This window comes from Zeugodacus cucurbitae, chromosome 5 (genome assembly GCF_028554725.1).
Source record: "Zeugodacus cucurbitae isolate PBARC_wt_2022May chromosome 5, idZeuCucr1.2, whole genome shotgun sequence".
Classification (NCBI taxonomy): Eukaryota; Metazoa; Arthropoda; class Insecta; order Diptera; family Tephritidae; genus Zeugodacus; species Zeugodacus cucurbitae.
This window is the reverse complement of record NC_071670.1, coordinates 55,139,986-55,159,078: the sequence shown is the minus strand read 5'-3', so window position 1 is coordinate 55,159,078 and position 19,093 is coordinate 55,139,986. Positions and strand designations below refer to the sequence as shown.

The window sequence follows — 19,093 nt, the reverse complement described above, 5'->3', positions numbered from 1 at the left end:
CACTATCAAGAGCGATAAACCGATTATAACGATCTACCGAGTTTTGTTGTACGCTTTGTTTTGCCTTCGAATTAGATCTCATTACACTATACGTCAAAATCTTCCGGGTAATGGACCAAACTTGTTCATTTCCAGAAGATTAAATCATAAATAAGAAACGATTTTCGAAGTATGTCCCCAAAATCGAAATATTTGCCATCGAAGTTATAATTACTAACTCAAAATATGGATAAAGTCTACATTTTCTGCTTATTTCAACGGTGTATAACATTTTTCAATCAAACTTATGTGGCTATGATATAAGCGACTAAAGGATTTTTGAAAATAAATTAAAAATTTTATATTACAAAAAATATTGGACAATTTTTGAAAATTTCGATGAACTATATCGATTTTAGAGGCTAACTTCCTAAATCGGAAAACATGCTATTTTACTTTATTATTACTCAATCTTCCAGAAAAAATTAGTTTGTTCCTATACCCAGCCGAGTGTTGTACAGTGTTATCGATTTAAGTTCTTAACTGTTGTTAATTTCCAAGGAGCTTTCTTTAAGGTCTGAGAACAGCAAAAAAGTCGCTAAGATGCCATGCATATAAATAACAATTTATCATAATCTACAAGGCATTACCTCGAATATGTAAATGTTTGATTTTTAGGGCAAAATATTAGAAAAATATTCTTTTAAACCTATTTTTGGAAAGAAAATCTTCTAAATTATTGAATTATTATAGAAATCTGATGATATTATTTTCAAATGTCATTTGTTAGGGTTTAGAGTTAACACACCCCCTAAACTCAGAGAAAAATATATGTTTGTTGATATGGATTATGGATTATATGGATATGGATTGGAATGACATTATTGATTAAAAAATCACATCAAATTATAAGCAATTATAATAAGTTACAAGATTTTTCTTTTTCTTCGAACTTTCTCTACATTTGTACAAGTAATATCGCTGAAGCTCAGTGATTAACTGAGGATTACACGGGATCTCACATTCCATGTTATATTTTCCATGGTTTTTGAAAGAATTCTTCTAGTATTTCATCAACTGATAGCTCAATATCCCTATGAATATTCATTGATGCTAGACCATTAAGCCTATCTTGACCTGTCGTATTTCGTAAATAGGTTTAAGTGAATTTTCGCGAAGGAACTGCTATATTAAAAATACGTTGAGTAATAAAACTTTTCGTAAAACCCCTCCCAAAAAATTTTTCTGGATCCGCCACTGGCTGTCATCGATATTATAATTTTGCTGGTGAATCTCTACAATTATATGCTTCTAAAATTATGGAATATATAAATATTTTCTCTATTTTTTACTCATATTATATATACTCTCATATTTCCAGGTCTTTGCATTTGATCAAATAAATTATCTTCAATAAAAAGTTGCAACTTTTAGGAATAAATTAGTTACTAGCCTCCTTCGATATATTTACTCATATATTACTAGTAAGAAAAAATACCCAACGATATTAATCTATTTCAAATTACATAACTCATTATCATTTGCACAACTTTCAGATCTTATTATTCCCACGCTTATATGAAAGTATTAAAAACTGTTACATTGCTTACACGTGACAAATAAACACATACACATGTACGAGTAAATCCCGCTCTCTTAACAACAATTTCGGCAAAAAATTTTCCCATCGAAAAACACTTTCTCACACACTCACTTTTTCACAATAATAAAATAAATAAAAGTTTGCAAGCCCACTGGCCGACGCTTTGACATGCATTTACCGCTAGGCGTAGTAAAATGACAAATGCACAGAAAAAAAAAAACGACAAACAATTTGACAATTGACAATAAAAGCAATCACTTGGCAATACGAGATTTTTTTATACGCTCACTAATAATATTATGCAGACGGCAAACGGTACATAACAACCTACACACACTCATATTCACACGAGCGAACTCACATGGGCTGACCGGCGCTATATATTCAAAGCTGCGCTGACAGTTAGATTGATTGAATGTCAATCCGCTTGACTGACTGACTGTGGTGCATGCCTGAGTGTGACCCGCAAAGGTGGATATTACTATTACTACATACTTTTTGCTCTTCGATTTTTTTTTGTTTTTTTTGCTTCGCACTCACCTGCAGTGAAAGGAAAACCATAACAGTCAATAAAATCTTTTTGATCCGCATCTTTCTCATGTTCTTGTTGCTGTAGTTGTTGTCGCTACTGTTTTGGATTTCCTTTAGCTTTGTACGTGACTGTTGTTGGCTCGCTGTTGTTGTTATTGTCGGAGTTTGTTAGTCGTCGTCGTCGATATATGAGCTTTTATTGTCCGTTGACGTTTAAATGATTTTTGTTGCTTTTTTGTTATTTGTATAAACTGCAAAAGAAAAATGAAAGTAAAAGAATATTAATAAAAAATGCTGGCAATCATCAATAGATATCTTTATTTCCCATAATTATGTGTACAATTTATTAGCGAGCGTTTTAATTGGCGTTTAATAGAGTGCTGTTGCAAATGCTGGACAATAATTTCGTAATTAAAATTTTCTTTGTTTTTTACTATTGAAGAGATTAACTACATGAAAGTGATTACAATGTGATGCTGCAGGATTAGGTCAGCAGGTTTATGGCATTCAGTTTTATAGGAGTCTCATAAAAATGTATGCTCCAAGCGAATTTGTTGAATCATCTCTGTTGTTTTGGCTAACGCTGAGTAAGAAATTTCGCTATTTTTGAGAAGGCGCAAAATAATTTTTTTTTTTTTTAATTTGTGAAGTTCTCAAATTTTTGGATTTTTTAACAGGCAAAGAACAGACTTATACATTTCAGCCGATTTTCACTATGAAAAATTTGTTTACAATGAAATTTCATGTTCCCAATAGAATTTTTGCTCTATGTTGTATATACTTTTTCAAGAGATCAAGTATTTATGAGGGAGTAGAATGAAATTAAAAAAACTTCTGGGTACTAGATAATCTACCATTATTTAGATTATCATAAAAAATCTATTAATTTTGTGCTCATTTTGCTTTCATAAAAGAAGCTTACAAGGAACCATTCGCAAAACTCAACCCATATTTTCTAAACTTTTTCATTGAATATTTTTTCCAATTACTGAAATTCAAATATCCTTCCTTACGAGATGAATCGATTGCATTCATTAAAATAGATTAAACTTTTAAGGGTATCTCCCAAGGCACTGAAGGCCCATCTAAAAGCTTTGATGTATGAAACATTTGTTTAACCATCAGAAGAGGCTTTAAGTTTATACTATAGATTCTTCATTATAATAAATTCTAAATTCTAATAAAGTCTGGTGGACCATCTGACGTAAGTGCAGAACATTTTTTTTTTATTATATCGATTATCTGTGAACTATTTGTAATAGAAGAACCAAGAAATTAGTTGTTCAAATTGGTGTTAGTATCATAAGAGAACTCATTGCATATGATGTGTGTTCAAAAAATAACGGGGATTTTCGTTTTTTGACAAAATATTTATTCATTCGTCTATATTGATATTGTTGGCTTTAAACTAGACTTCATTCGATATTATGCACTTAACCCACTGCTTTTTCCAATAGTCGAAAAACTTCTCAAACTCGATTATTGCTACAGCCTTTCACTCTTTCAGCGATTATACGTGTGCTTGTAACACAACGGCCCTTTAAAGTTCTCTTTATTTTTGGAAATGAATGGAGAAAATCACATGGAGCTATGTCTGGCGAATATAGAGGTTAGGGCATCGTTACAGTATTGTTTTTTGTCAAGAATTCACGAACCAGCAACGAAGTGTGTGCCTTTAACAAACGAAAATCGCCAAACTCATAAAAACACGCCTAACCTTAGACGCTGCTACAGACAAAGTAAGCAATAAATACAGCTGGAAATTTATCTTACATCAGCGGCCTTAATATCTACAAAATAAAAAATAACTTTAGTTGAAAATTTTGCTTGTGGAGAATTCCCTTTATTTTTTGAACACACCATGTCCCACAAACTTTTAAAATTGAGAATACTTTAATCAGAATCCATTGCCATGGAAATATTAAATGTTCCGCCTGTTCTCAATGCCTATGTTCATAGAGTTTAAAATACAAATAATACAGACAGGCAAAATTAGTATAGATTGTCTTATAGAATATCCTCATGGAAAGTAAATAAAAATAAGAGGATTAAAACTGAGCCTAATTGAGAGATCAGTATAGAGAATTCTCTTATCCTTCTTGACTGGCGTAGACACCGCTTACGGGGTTATAGCCGAGTCCACAGTCTCCTTTTAACAGTTTAGCGCTAATTGGTAATACCAAGTGAAGACACCTCCATCGGAGAGTAGGCCTCCCTCTTCCTCGGCGGTATAGAGGATTATTACTTTTAAATGAGGGTAGAATTCCCGAATTAATAGAGCATTTCACTTTATTTTTCTCATAGGTACACTTGTGTGTGTGTAGAACATTTGGCTTCAAATCAAAACAGGTACTTTGACAACTGCTGGCTGCAAGTAAAAATCCATCAAAATGGACAACCTACCTAAGTGCAAAAAAGTGAGTTATAGGGATTTGGGTTGAAAATTTCCATCGCATTTGCAAAATATTGTTAAGAAAAAGTATCAAAAAAGGCAATTTAGTAAAAAGTAAAAAATTTCCAAGTAACAACAGACTTCTATAGCAAAAACCTTAAAAAATCGAGATATCCAAATATTAATATTTCTCACAATTAATTGTATAATTGTATATCTGTAATTAGTAATGTTTAACAACAGCTTTCTATTAGACCCCAGGCAATAAACTACAAAATTCGATCAAAAACCAATTTTCCCACACACTTGTAAACGCACCGAAGAAATCTGAATATTAAAAAAATATTAAAAACGCCTTAGGGACATAAAAAAACCAAACAAAATTAGACAAACATTAAAAAATTCCCAACCACAAATAAGAAATAATACGCAAAATAGCAAGTAAGAAGCAGCAACTGCTGACCGCACAATCTCGTTGAAGCTATTTTAAGCTCAAGTGTAATAAAAGTGTAAGTGCAAAAGTCACTTTCCTCGGTGCAGCAGCAGCAAAAAAATAATAACAACAAAATAAAATAGCAATAACAAGCGAGACGAACAGTTAGAAATTACACACATTCGCGCCCACTTGACGCACACACTTGCCAACGCAGAAAAAACACTCGAGTAACGCGCACTAATACGCCCGATGATTGAATAAAAATCGGTTATTGTCTGCTTTCAATAACACAACGCTGATGAATGGCGGTTCATAAGTTGAATGGCAGCAAATAAATGATATAAGTAGCGCGTAAGAGGCAACAAATTCGCGCGCGCGCACACACAATTCTATTGAAAGCGAAAATGAAGCGAGTGTGTATGTGTGTGTGCGAATAATGGCGAAAAAAGTGAGATCGTTTTCAACTAACTACAACAACCGTTAATAATGCGAGCGCAAAGAAATGCGCAAAACGAGCTAACCCCTCACCGCTAACCGCTGACTGACTGACCGACCGCCTTCTTTTCCACGCGAAAATTCTTGCTTGTGCTTTTGTGGGAAGCGCTGCGCTGTACGTAAGCGTATGATAGATATGAACAACAACAAAAACAATGAAAAGTTTATTTGATGCTCATGGCAGCCATAAAAATTATGAAAATTACTGTGTAGTGGTGGGTGCGCGCCAAAGCCACGAGCTCACAGGTGTATGTGAAGTGGTGAATAAGATATGATTCGTTATAACTGAGTAACAGCAACAATGCTTAGCATTAGAAATTCATGCGCGCCACAATGGCTCTCGCTTCAAGAGAAAAGTGTTAATTGGCTTTTAATTTGCGCAGATGCTAATAAATAAATAAATATAAAGCGTGTGCTCACAATGAAAAGTGGGTCAAAATGGTTTTCTTTATATACTCGTATATGTAAATGTTGGAAAATAGCTAAGAACGCTGCGCAGTCGCAAAACAATTAAATTTCAATTGCTCGCAGAGAAAGGAAAAGTGTTAACAGCCAACTTAGCAGGCATTTAAGTGTGATTAAGAAAACAAGTTTTATTTCTAATTACCAATAAAAGAAGCTAATAAAATGTTTTATTATAAAACTTAATGAATTTGTCAGCACAAACAAACCGACAAAACAAAAGACTTAAGCAACGAACTCAGAGTAATTTTTTTTCTTAATTTGGTAGAAAAGTACAGAATAAATCAGTTCGAACGAAAAAATTTATTGAAAATTGTGAAAAAATAAATCTAACGAAATGTCTATGAAATGAAGCAAATATAAATATTACTGCGTGGATGGAAAGAACTAATTCTAAGTGGTGCAACCTTCAGCAAATCTATTCATCTTTTATGTCACTATGTGTATATTACACACCAAGAATCGAGCAATTCAGGTTCTATAACAGAAATTTTGCATCATTTCATTCATCGGTCACCTAGAACTATAAATATGTCTCTCCTTACTTCTTCTAAGGGGTTATTTGAAATTACACCGTATGTTCAATAAGAAACGGGAATTTTCGTTTTTTGAAAACCATATTTATTCATTCGTTTACATTAATTTGTATACTCTCGCAACAAAGTTGCTAAAGAGAGTATAATAGTTTTGTCCACATAACGGTTGTTTGTAAGTCCTAAAACTAAGCGAGTTAGATATAAGGTTATATATACCAAAGTGATCAAGGTGACGAGTAAATTTCAAATCCGGATGTCTGTCTGTCCGTCCGTGCAAGCTGTAAGTTGAGTAAAAATTCAGATATCTTAATGAAACTTGTAAGACGTATTTATTGGCACCATAAGAAGGTTAAGGTCGAAGACGGGCGGAATCGGACCACTGCCACGCCCACAAAATGGCGATAACCGAAAACACATAAAGATGATTTAGATTTAAAAAAAAAATCACAATCAATCAAATGCACCATGTCTGGCGAATATGAAGGATGGGTCGTCGTTACAGTATTGTTTTTGGCCAATAATTCACGTACAAGCAACGAAGTGTGAGTTTTTAACAAACGAAAATCGCCAAGCTCATAAAAACACATCTAACCTTAGCGGTTGCTACAGGCAAAGTAAGCACTATATATAGTTATTCGTTCTTCAAGGGCAAGTTTATCAACAATATTAAAAACTAAAAAAATTGAGAATTGGACTTTGGAAAGTCCACCGAATTTCAAAATTCCCGTTATTTTTTGAACAGACCTCGTATACCGGCATAAAACGATATGACATGCATTTCCTGAGATTTATGGAGCACGGAACCTATTTAGATTATTTAACATATGCCTCAGGTTAGCGACATACCTGCAGGAAATGAACCGTAACGGTTACATTAGACGTTCCGTGGTTAGTTTAATTCCGACCAAGTCGAATCAAATGTCAAAACCGATTAAAAATGCCATTTGAAGGACCATATTCTCTTCCATCAATAAACAGTCGAAGTCATTAGCGTTGCCATCTCTGTATGACGAGCTAGTTCAAGTAGAAAATCGAATTGACATTGTAGGATTGTCACTAGATAATACAAATCAGATATTATTCGATGAGAGAGAGAGAATCGTTTGGAATTTTAATCTCAATCTCCATTCTGGTTATTTAAAACGGAAACTGATTTCGTTTCTGAGTATATTTCTAAAAACAAGAGATTAAGTAAAAGGTATGCATTGTTACCTTTGGTCTTATATGCCTTTGATTTCTATGATCTTTCATTTTATAACCTTCTGAACAACGAAATGATGGATTGAAAACGAGTTGAACTCGATTAAAATTTCTTTAAGTAGATGAGTAGATACAACTCCATCGGTCTATCGACAAGTTTTAAAGTTTATTTAAAGAGGAGCCTGCTATATTTCGTATGAGTTCTGCGATACAGTTTTAAACAATAAGAATTTTAAAATTTGGCAGACAGCCATTTAAGAAAATCTTACTGTTATTCTTTATCTAAAAACAAATATTCACTAGCTACTCATTAAATACAATAACAACAATAAAACTTCATCAATTAAATATCAATAAAGGTATGAAGAGTCGCTTTCAAATGAAACTGCTGACATTTTCACTTCTTTAACGAGGTGCTAATGGAATTGAAACATAAACCAATCGAAGATATCACTTAACGCTTCACGTTCGCGCTGCAGACGCAATTCATTTACACTTAAATATTTATATAAGATTAGGTACAGACAAATGTACGCACGCAGCGGCACGTCGACGCGTAAATAAATGAAGAAAAATGAAAAAGAAAATAAAAAAGTCGGGCGAAATCAATGAATGAAATAAAATGAAATGAAACTTAAGCTGAAGCTGAAGCTGGCTGAGAGCAATGCACTTAAGCGCATTTCGATTACAATAATTAAATGCTGATACGTGCAGTTAGTGTCGAGCTTTCTGTCTGTGTGTGTTTGTGCTTGTAGACAAATTGTTTGTTGTTGCTGGGATGTTGTCACAACATTTGTTACGCTTTGGTAAGCTGAAGAAATTTCCAACATTTCTCGCGCTAACGCAGAGACAAGCTCTTTGATCGAGTGTTATTTTAATTATAAGCATATTTGATTGAAAAGCGTTTGCATTACATACATACGTACATAATATAAATAAGTGTATTGATGAAGCTGCATTAGTTGCGTGAAATATGTAACATTTTAATTAAATTTCTTTTGACAAAAAAGCTTATGATTTTTCAACTTAATTGAGATTATTACGAAACCTTTTTGGACGAAAAAACTTCAAAATTCCACAATTAATGATGGTTCCGGCTCTATTATAATGAAGGATTTGTTTTACTGTTGTGGTGATGGGGAATTATTGAAGAATGCTTTTAATTGTACTGTCTTTTTTAAAATACAGTGGAACTTCTCTAACTCGAATCACCATAATCCACAAAAAAACTTCGTGTTAGAGAGACTTCCGAGTTACAGAATGTAATTTGTATGAATTTTGACTTCTATTGCCAATTCAATAGTTCGAATTATGGAGAACTTCGAGTTAGAGCAGTTCGAGTTATGGAGGTTCAACTGTTTTTCATAAATGTGAACATCAATGTTAGTTATGAACATAGATCCAATAAGGCAGATTTAACATACTATGATGCGATACAAAAATCAGCAATCTATCTTAAACCATTCCCTCCCATTGTACTCGCTTCGTTACAGAAAAAAATTATACAGAAAACCCATTCGGTCCCATTCGATGATTTTTTTCTGTACCCAACCTAGTACAATAGGAGGGAATGGGTTAAGATCAGAATATTTTCAGCAGATATTATGAGCTATGAGTTTCTTGAGGTATTTCAAGACTTCGGAGAAGAACAGCAAAGGTTTTCAAAATTATTTTTAGTATTCGACGAAAAAAGTAAGAAAACAATTATGGGGCTCTTAACTGCCGGGCTCACTGATATCATAGTTAGTCCAGACTCACCCTTTCGCTAACCATTTTCTTTAACTGAAAATAAGTCTTAACAAAGTTAAGTAAGTTTTTCGGACCGCAAAGCTAACATGGTAGGTGTTGCCAGTGAGAATTAAACTCTGAAGGTTCATATCTCAGTAGTAAATGCGCTGAAGATTATTAAAGCGTTCTGCCCTCTCTTCACGTGATTGAGATGGAATATCATTGGCCTACGTGAGAAATGTCAAAGTTATCTTTACTACGTTAGGTTAGGTTTGTAGGCAGATCTCTGCAAAAAACAGCAGATCTCACTTAGACAGTCTGGCGCTGTCCATTGTGGTACCAATAAAACTCCCTGTGGATCAAAGACATTTAAGATTCGGCAAAACGCTTGGAATCCGTTACAAATTTCTTAAGACGGCTAATATCGATTCTAGCCAATTCGCTAGGATAGCCGAAAAAGGGCCTTCCGAGGTGTTTCAATCTCAGTCTGGCAAAAGTTGGACAATGTAGAAGGAAATGCTTAGATGATTCCATCTCGCCTTCCAGCTTTGGTAACTTGCATCTGCCACGATCCCAAGTCTCACCGCATGGGTACCCATTGGACAATGTCTAGTAAGTACACCCATGATGGCGCTGAGATGGACTTTGCCCAGAGAAAGCAGTTGAAAGGACCGCTTACGCTCCGGGTACCCACACTAGTCGGATCGCAAAATAGATGGAAGCTATTGATAAGGATCTAAGATCTTTACTAAGACTGACAGGGATTTTTTATCCTTTTCAATCTAATGTGAACTAAAAAAGATCGTCAGGTCAGGTTCTTATCTATCTTCCTTTTTCATAAAATTATTACTTTGAACGTTAGAAGTAAGCTCTTAAACTATTTGGCCATTATTTTAATTAATATAAAATAATTTTAAAAGATCGACTGAGCAAAAAATCGGTTTTCGGATTGAATAACAAGAAAACATATTTAGAGTTGCCACTTATCAAAAACAAATATAATCAATAGTATATATTGGTGGCAACACAAAATTGTTTTGGAGCATCATAAATTTAGACATATTATATTTGATAATAGAGTTGCCATACTTCGAAAAAGTTTAAAATTTATAATTTTAAAAACCGTCTCGTACAAAAAAAAAAGAAAGTTATCGGTAGGCACACCAAGAGGCTAATTTTCTAATTTTTTTTTGGAATAGAGTTGCCAGACTATTCATTAATGAGTTAAAATTTAAAATAATAAATTTATTTATTCTAGCATTGAGTTAAAAATTAATTGTTAGGAAATGTTTCATAAAATTTAAAAATATTTATTTTTAATACTATATTGTTTAAACAATTTTTAAACTAAAATATTCATGACTCTTATTCATCTTCTAAGACCGCATTTATGGTATCCTATCCATCACAATTTCTAGTATAATGAAATTCGCAGAATTATTTTCACTTCAAATTGTACATAGAAGCGTACATGAGTAATAAAAGATGCCACCCGTCCATTAAACTTCAAACCTTGGCTATAAACATAGAATTTCTAAATAACAAAAATTTCTCTCAACAAATTGCGGCTTTCAATTTCATTTCGCTTTAAATAGTTTATTACATTCTTTCACCTCATCACTTCATTTTAATTATCACCTGCAACTTTCGTTACATTACACCTTTTGCCGCCAGCATTTTGCCACCTGCGCACACGAACAAATAAAAAGTGTGTGAGAGAGAGAGAATTCTAAATAATACCAATTAAATTCGCCAGCAATTGGTTAATTGAGAAATTTGTGGCGTTTCAATTAGGTGTAGCACTCAATTACCACCAACAACACCAATACAATTGAAATCAAATAATGCAAGCTCACTTTCAGTCAGCAACTGCGGTGAAGATCAAGTGAGGCAAACAAGCGGCCAGAATATAGAAATTTTGACATAAAGACGCTTGAGAAGAAAATGCGACCGCAATTAATTGTAAGCAATTAACAAAAATAAATAAGAAGAAAAATTAAAAAATAAAAATTTTACAATTCTACGAGATGCCTCTTCTGTTGGACTATTAACGCAGCTGACACTTAACCTCAACAAAGTGGCAAGGTGATGATATTCTAAACTTAAGCACTTAAGTGAATCACTAAGTGCGTGTATTTGCTGTGAGTACATTAAATATTTGTATGGATGTGTGTTTGAAAAGTAAATATGAAAAATCATAAAAAATACCGTTAGAAAAAGAGAAATGAAAGCTTGAAAGCTGCAGTCAGTGCGTCTGGCTAAACACCAGTGGGAATGTGAGAGTACACGCATGTTTATATGAGTACATATGTGCATCTATCAGTGTGTATGTATTTGCTGCTTATTAAGTTCAAATTTGATAGGTATTTGTTATGGTTAAATGATTAGAGCTGAAAGTGCATTTCACCAGTGCACTAAGTAAATAGTAAACATATATATGAAAGTGCATATATGTAGTATATATATTGTTTGTATGTATATATTCGTATGTTTCTGAAACGCTTGACAAATGTATATTGTTTTTGCTTTGAAGCGTGACGCTAGCCGTTAGTTGAACTTGTATAGAAATATGAGTGCACGTACAAGCTTACTTGGAAAGTTGTAAAATATTCGTTGGCATATTTGAGTAAAATTTTAAAAATATTTTCCAAATTTTTCACGTTTTACTATGTCAGCCGAACTGAATTAGATGAAAGAAATTGAAAAATTGAAAATGACAACCTAAGGGAATAAGACCAATACTACATGGTCGAACCTGTAAAATTAAGATAAACAAGTCAGGAAAGGCTAAGTTCGAGTGCAACCGAACATTTTATACTCTCGCAATTTATTGATATAGTTTTAACAAGATAACATTCAATTTGACCCATATGTTCAGTATACAGTCAACTAGAATAACGAAAATCGTCATATATAGTATATGAGGGCTGAGATAATTTCTGAACTGATTACACTCATTGTCACCACTAAGGTAAATTATATCCAAAACTATATGCTCACTTAATTTGGCTAAGATATTTCACATATTAACAGATTTTTAAGGTATTAAGCCATCGTATGCTTGAAAAACCTATAATTAGGTATATGGGAGCTAGGGGAAGTTATGACCCACCTGTTAAAGGGACACACTATTAGAAGAAAATATTCCCTCTGAATTGCATTAAAATATTGCCGATATCTTCGATAAAAAATTACACTTGGGCAATGAGTTATTCATGTTCGAAATCAGGGGTCTTGAAAAGTTATAATCCAACTTTTCCCCAAGTAATGCCACAGCTCAACCTCGCAATTTTTTTATTCCGCAATCTTCATTGGTTTCCAATGTATATATTATAAAGTGAACGAATCAAATGGAATTCAAAATTGAGTTATAAGGGACAGGTATCCGTATTTAACTCGTTTCGTCATCCCGATCATTTTATATATCTAACTCGTTTAGTTTTGTGACTTACAAACAATCGTTATGTGAACAAAACTATAATACTCTCTTAGCAACTTTGTTGTGAGCGTAAAAAAACTAGATTTGACAGTGCAAGCATATATTAGGTTTCTTTGTTCTAAACGTGAAACCCCTAAAGCCAAATTAAAGTCGACTATACTACTTACGAAACTCAAAAAAATATTCGACTCATATTATAGTATATCTTTATCGCTCAAACACTAAAAATCGCGACCATGTATACCGGCATTCAAAGCGAGTTGATAACATATTCCCTATTTAAATATCATCTAAGATCCTTAAGTCAAGCAGCCAGTATATAAGAAATAATTTGAGTAAAAAAAGCTCCTAGGACCACTTTTTCTTCTGAACTTCGCGCTCAGCGGATAAATAAATCATCCAGCTTGAAAATGTACAAAAATAATTGGTTTCCAAAACGGAGAAAATTCTCGCCTTACTCTTTGACGAGAGCAGTTATTCAATAAAACATGATAAGATCATCAGATATGATAACTTCCTCACTTAAAAACATAGGACCCACCACAATGATATAAAAATGGGCTGAACAATCCAATATTTCATTACTTCCGAATTCCTAATAGAGAAAATAATATTAGGAGAGAACTGAATACTAGAGATTTAAATATTTAAAAGATGTTTGGAAATCCTTAATAAATTAAGATGATTTTACCAAAAGAAAATATCAATAATTTAAATAAATAATACCAAATTAGTCGTAGAAATCGACTGTTGTGACCGAGAACAATTTTAAATCATTTCTGAAAGGCGGACTAGTTTTTATTACAAACCTTTTTAGATTAGAATATTGAGAACAAGGATAGTCCGATAAAATTTTCTACTGCATTTAATCATACAATCAATCCTTTAACTAATGTCTGCACCTTTGCAAGACCCTTGTCCGAGTTCATCAACCCATTTGCATAGTATCGAGTCTTATTTGTTCATCAAATCGAGTGGCATTCAAATGAAGAAATTTTCTATACTGATAGGTCGTAATCATTAGATTAAAATGTTTTTATATTGGTCGGAAGACGGATCGAACTTAAGTTTGCTCAATAATGCATATATTCAACAGCTAGGAGTATTACTACAACAAACATTACACATTCCTGGCATTATATGCTTATAAATCTGCAAAATCTTCAACAAATTACGTTTGACCACAAATGACCTCTAAATTGAAAATTTACCAAATGATTAATGTTTACAAGGGACACGATTCGCTTTCGCCTAAAACAACACAAAATCTTTTGTAAATACTTATATTTACATAGGGCTACAAAGGTAAATTTATTTGCATAAGCATGAAAAGATAGTTCCAGCGAACTGTGGAAGCTCGCGTGGAATTTCACTTTCAAGTGACCAGACGACATCACTCTCTAAGCTGTAGCGTAATAAATAAACTATTCGGTAGGTAAAAGCATACAATCTTGCTATTGTTCCTACACAAAGGCTTAATTTCAATTTTTATTTTTTTTTTTAAGTTTTTTGTCTTTATGGATGCGTAAAATTTGTGTGTGTCTGGGTGTTTGTTGTCTGAAGCCATGCGATAACTCACTCACCTGCAATCAAAAAACCGAAGCGAATTCGATTAGCTTTACTCGGCAATTTATGCAGTGGTTAATAGAAAAACGCCTACACGCGCATGCGCCAAAGCTTAGCTACGCTCAACTCAACTCTGCACAGCTATTCAAAGCGTACCGGCAAACAAGCGAAATAAAACCCGGTGAATTTTTCGCAGACTTCACAGGCGTTGTTGGCAACAACTGGCCGCTGGCTATGGACAGACCGAACCGGCAATTAAAATGTCTTGCACGCGCTCGCCCAGCGACTGTGAAAATTTCCGATTACCGGCGTTGGGGCGACTGTTTGGTCAATTTATTCACACGCTTCAATTTGACTGGTACCACAATGGTTTTTTTATTACTGTTGTTAAATGTTGTTGTTATTATTGTAGTTATTGTTGTTGCCGGTGTGCGCGTGACACATAAATAGATGATTGTAAGGTCTCTGCACGGACGTTGGCGATTTGGTGAAGAAGCAGTAGCGGAGAAGCGCAAATTTCTGGTTGTAAAAATCAACTGCCACAACAACAACAATAACAAATTTGAGTTATTTGCTGTTGTAAAGTGTTGACCACCACAAGTTAGCCGGCAGTGTTGGTTGTCGTGTGATATGAGCAATGCTATTTCCTGCTGCACGCTGACTTACTGACTTTTTTGTTGTTGCTGTCGCTGCCGTCAATTGTTGCTGCTGGGAATTCCTTAAGTGAAAATCGCAAAGAAGCGCTTACACTTTTTTGTTGTTGTTGTTATTTGCGTTTTTTTTTAATTTTTCATTCGTCGCGTTACTCGCGCTGCTTTCGTTTGTTGTTGTTGTTTTTATTATTATTATTAGTTGTTTTTGTGATGGCGCATAGTTTGTCTTTGTTTTAGTTAAATTGTTTTTGTTTTATTTTTTTTTTATCAAGTTTTTCGTTGGCAATTTTTCCCCTCTCTGTCTTTTTTTTTTGTAACTTTTCAATTTGTTACTTGGCGGCTGCAAGTGGGTCACACATATACACAGCTTACAAATACACAAACACACACAAAGAGAAGCACAGGCACACTCACTAACTAGTTACCTTGAGTCTAAATACTTGCCACATGCAACAACAAGCGGCTTGTCGTGTCGTGGACGCGCGCAACAGGTGTAAAAGAGTGTGAAAAAATTGGCGAAAAAGGCAGAAATTGACAGAATGGAAATGGCAAAAATGCAGTTCTTCTTCTTCTACTTCTATACTATGTTTTTTTTTTTTTTTTTTGACTTTGCAAGTAAGTAGAAAAATTTAGTTTTCAATTGTTTTTGTTATAGAAATAGTTGTTGTAAGCGATAGCAGATGAGCACAGGAAGCGATAGTTGGTTGGTGTAGTTAAAGTGGCTGAGATGCGTAGTTGTAGTTGTAATAGCTGAAACAGCAGCGTTTTGCTACAGAAGATGAAAGAACGAAATGAGTCCAATTTGTCTAATATGGTTAAAATAATAATGTGATGTGTGTTGATGCAATGTGTAAAAATATTTTAGAATAAAAAAAAAAATATTTTTTATAAAAATTTTTAAAAGTTATTAAAATTTATCAAAAAAATTTTATTTTATTTATATTATTTATTATATATTATTTTTTAATTCGAATTTATTCAAATGAAATTGCTCATTAATTTTTAGTATAGTTTTTATTTTTTTTGTGTTATGTATGGATTGAAAAAAAATATATTTAAAAATTATTTAAATGTAGAAAAAATGCATCGCTACCAAATTTTAATGTATTTCAGTTAAAGCAATAATTTATGCTCTATTATTTATTTAAATGTTAAATTTAAATTAGTAAAATTTATAAATATAAATAATAATAATTTCAGTTAATTTTTGAAAAAAAAAAACAAGTAAAATTATATTTGTTTAGGTTTTCATCATAATATTGTATTTAAGCATATTATATTAAAAAAAATATTTTTTTACATTAAAATTGTTTCCTTATTATTGCCTTTTTTTCTTAATTATTTACAAAAAATTTAAATGAAAAAAATTTTATTAGTTATTCTATTTTTTCTTTCAATTTTTCATTATAATTTTTTTTTTAAGAATAACCAAAAAGTTTACATAAAAAAATAATTAAAAACAAAAAGTTATTTGTGCAAATAATTCAAATCAATGTTTGCCGTTCTTAAAAAATATTTTTTATATAAATAATGAGCAATTAAAACAATTTTTAAAAATATTTTTTTTATGTACATGTTTATCAAATTAAAAGTTTCAAACAAAATTTTTTAAATAAATTAAATTTTTATTTAATTTTTTTTTATTTTGTCTTTCAGTTTTATCAATAAACAATATAAATTCAATATTTACGAAAATTCCATTCTTAATTATTTTAAATGTATCACAGGTATTTTTTTACTGAATAAAGAATCAATTTTTTTCCAACAGAAGGGAACTTGAAACATAACCACCGTGTTTTTTTATTAAAAAAAATAATGTATTACTTTTTTTGTGTTTAAAAACTGGCTGAATTCAATTCCTTATATTTTTTTATCAGTAAAAATAAATCAAAATAATATTATCAGTCAATATGATTCATTTTTTTTCAAATTTGCAGGAAATAATTTAGTGACAAGAGACAACTTATTAAAAACGAAAATTTAATATTCTTATTATTTTTATTTATTTTGAAATAATAAATAAAAGTATGTTTTTTGTCTTTCTACCATTTAATATTTTTCTATTATCGGAATTTACAATTCAAAATTAAAAATTTTAAATTTTGAAAATGAAATTAAATGTACTGATATTTAATTAAATAGCTTTTTATATATTTTGTTTTAATATTTTGAAATATGTCTTTTTTTTACTTTATACTTTTTAATATTATTCTATTAAAATTGCCTTATTATTAATCATAAAAGATTCTTATTTTATACTTTTTATATTTTAGAAATATTAATATATTTAAAGCATTTTCATTTAATATTTCATTCATTAATTTTTATTAATTGAATAACATCCTGTGATTTTATCGATAAAAAACGATTTTTATTGCACTATTTTATATTATATAATTTTTTTTATATTATTAAATTCAATTTTGTTTTTAATATTATTTTATTTCAATTTATTTTATTATATTTTATATTATTAATTTTATATATATTTTTTTAAATCTATTTTTTTAATCTTTACAAAATTTTACATGTTTTCATACATATTCATATATATTTTTCAAATTGCACAGTTCTCACGTACGCCTTAAATTTTCAAAGTTTTCAACTTTTAGCATGCACTGTATGTCCTTAATGAAAAAAAAGTACATAAATTTCTAGACACAAATGTTTAACACCTTTTTCAAATGAAATCACTTTTTGCTTGCGCCAACAATCAATATTGCATTATCCTTGCACTTTCAACGAATCGTATTTCGCCGTACCAAGCAATATGTCATTACTCATATATTAATTTGTTCGCTTTCGCGTATAACACAACAATTTCAGTTATAAGTTATACGTTTTTTTTTTTTTTTACAGTGTTTTAAACGTTTTCGAAAGATACTCTCGTTAATTTTATCAAGTGTTAGCGTTGAATTCGAAATGCTTTTTCGCGACGTCGTTTTTGAGCGCGTCTGATCGTGGTCGTGGGTAACCGCAGAATGGTAAATGCACCTGCTTTCACATAGCGAAACACTTCGCATGTGCGCTTGCGCGCCGCAACAGCAGCCACACCGACACACACACACACATAGTCGCGCGCAGCCACAGCAACAGCAACAACGCGGTGGCGGCGAAATTTCTTCGTTCATTGACGATCGCCGCCGATGCTGCTGCTGCTTTTGTGTGCAAGCCTGCCAATATGTGGTGTTGCCACTTCTGTGCTGCTGGTGTTTGTTTTTGTTGTTGGCTGACTAGCTGTTGGCACCCTGCCTTCTACCAGCACTACCACCGGCAAATCATCAACAATTATTATTGTGGTTGTTATTATTGCTGCGCAGCGCGGCAGCAACCGGCAGTTTGGCTATCCATCCGTCTGGCTAACACGGCCCGGGCGTTGTTGTTGTAGACACTCAGTTTGTTTTTGTTGCCTAATTTGCAATTGTGTAGCTTACTTTACTTTTGCCGCATTACAATATAAAATATATTGCGCTCTTGTTGTTTGGTTTTGTTGGCAAGACGCCTTAGTTGGTGTTGGTATTGGCGTTTGCCGCTGCGGTTGCTGCTCATAGGCAACACTAAAATTATTGGTTTTGTGAACTTGGCACTTAATAAACACTCCCAATGTTTATTTACAATGTTTTAGGCGTTTAGTGCTTTATGCTACCATTTTACCAATCTTATCGTGTTTTTCACTTTTCCATCGTTTGCTAGTTATTGGTAGAGTGCATTTATTTTTTTTTAACTCATATGCCTCTCTGGATTGTGATAATATTATAGGGTTAGATGTGGTATATTTAAGTCTAATTTAATGAAAAATACATTTAAATCTTCCTGGATAGAACTCAAAGACTGATCTACAAGTACAGAAGTCTGGTATACTAAAAAAATGTCTCTCCCTCTTTCTCTTTCGATCTCTCAAGTACGCAAAGATGAAAGTGAAAGTCAAGCAGTTTGTTTGAGAATATGATTTTAGAGAATAATATATTTTCCAAAACCCCTCTCTCTTTCTAAATAACTTCTAAACTTCCAAAATCTTAACGGTAATCCGCAGTTTGAAAAAACCTTTGTCTTGGTACTCAAAACTCTATCTC

The 19,093-nt window shown here is 32.4% G+C and overlaps 1 protein-coding gene across 3 annotated transcripts in view; it reads right to left on the bottom strand.

Moving 5' to 3' along the window:
- LOC105209017 (uncharacterized) overlaps nucleotides 1-18,018 on the bottom strand; it is a 33,375-nt gene extending 15,357 nt beyond the window's left edge. For 2 of the 3 annotated variants that reach the window (XM_011179160.2, XM_029038241.2), the window contains exons 1-2: nucleotides 17,696-18,018; nucleotides 2,123-2,364 (exon numbers count right to left, since the gene is read on the bottom strand). In XM_011179160.2, the coding sequence (XP_011177462.1) occupies nucleotides 2,123-2,182 (60 nt within the window). In that variant the 5' untranslated portion in view covers nucleotides 2,183-2,364; nucleotides 17,696-18,018. Of the gene's footprint in view, nucleotides 1-2,122; nucleotides 2,365-14,384; nucleotides 15,118-17,695 lie in introns of those variants that run through there. The other variant, XM_029038240.2, reaches the window with a different exon arrangement.
- Nucleotides 18,019-19,093: the final 1,075 nt, after the last annotated feature.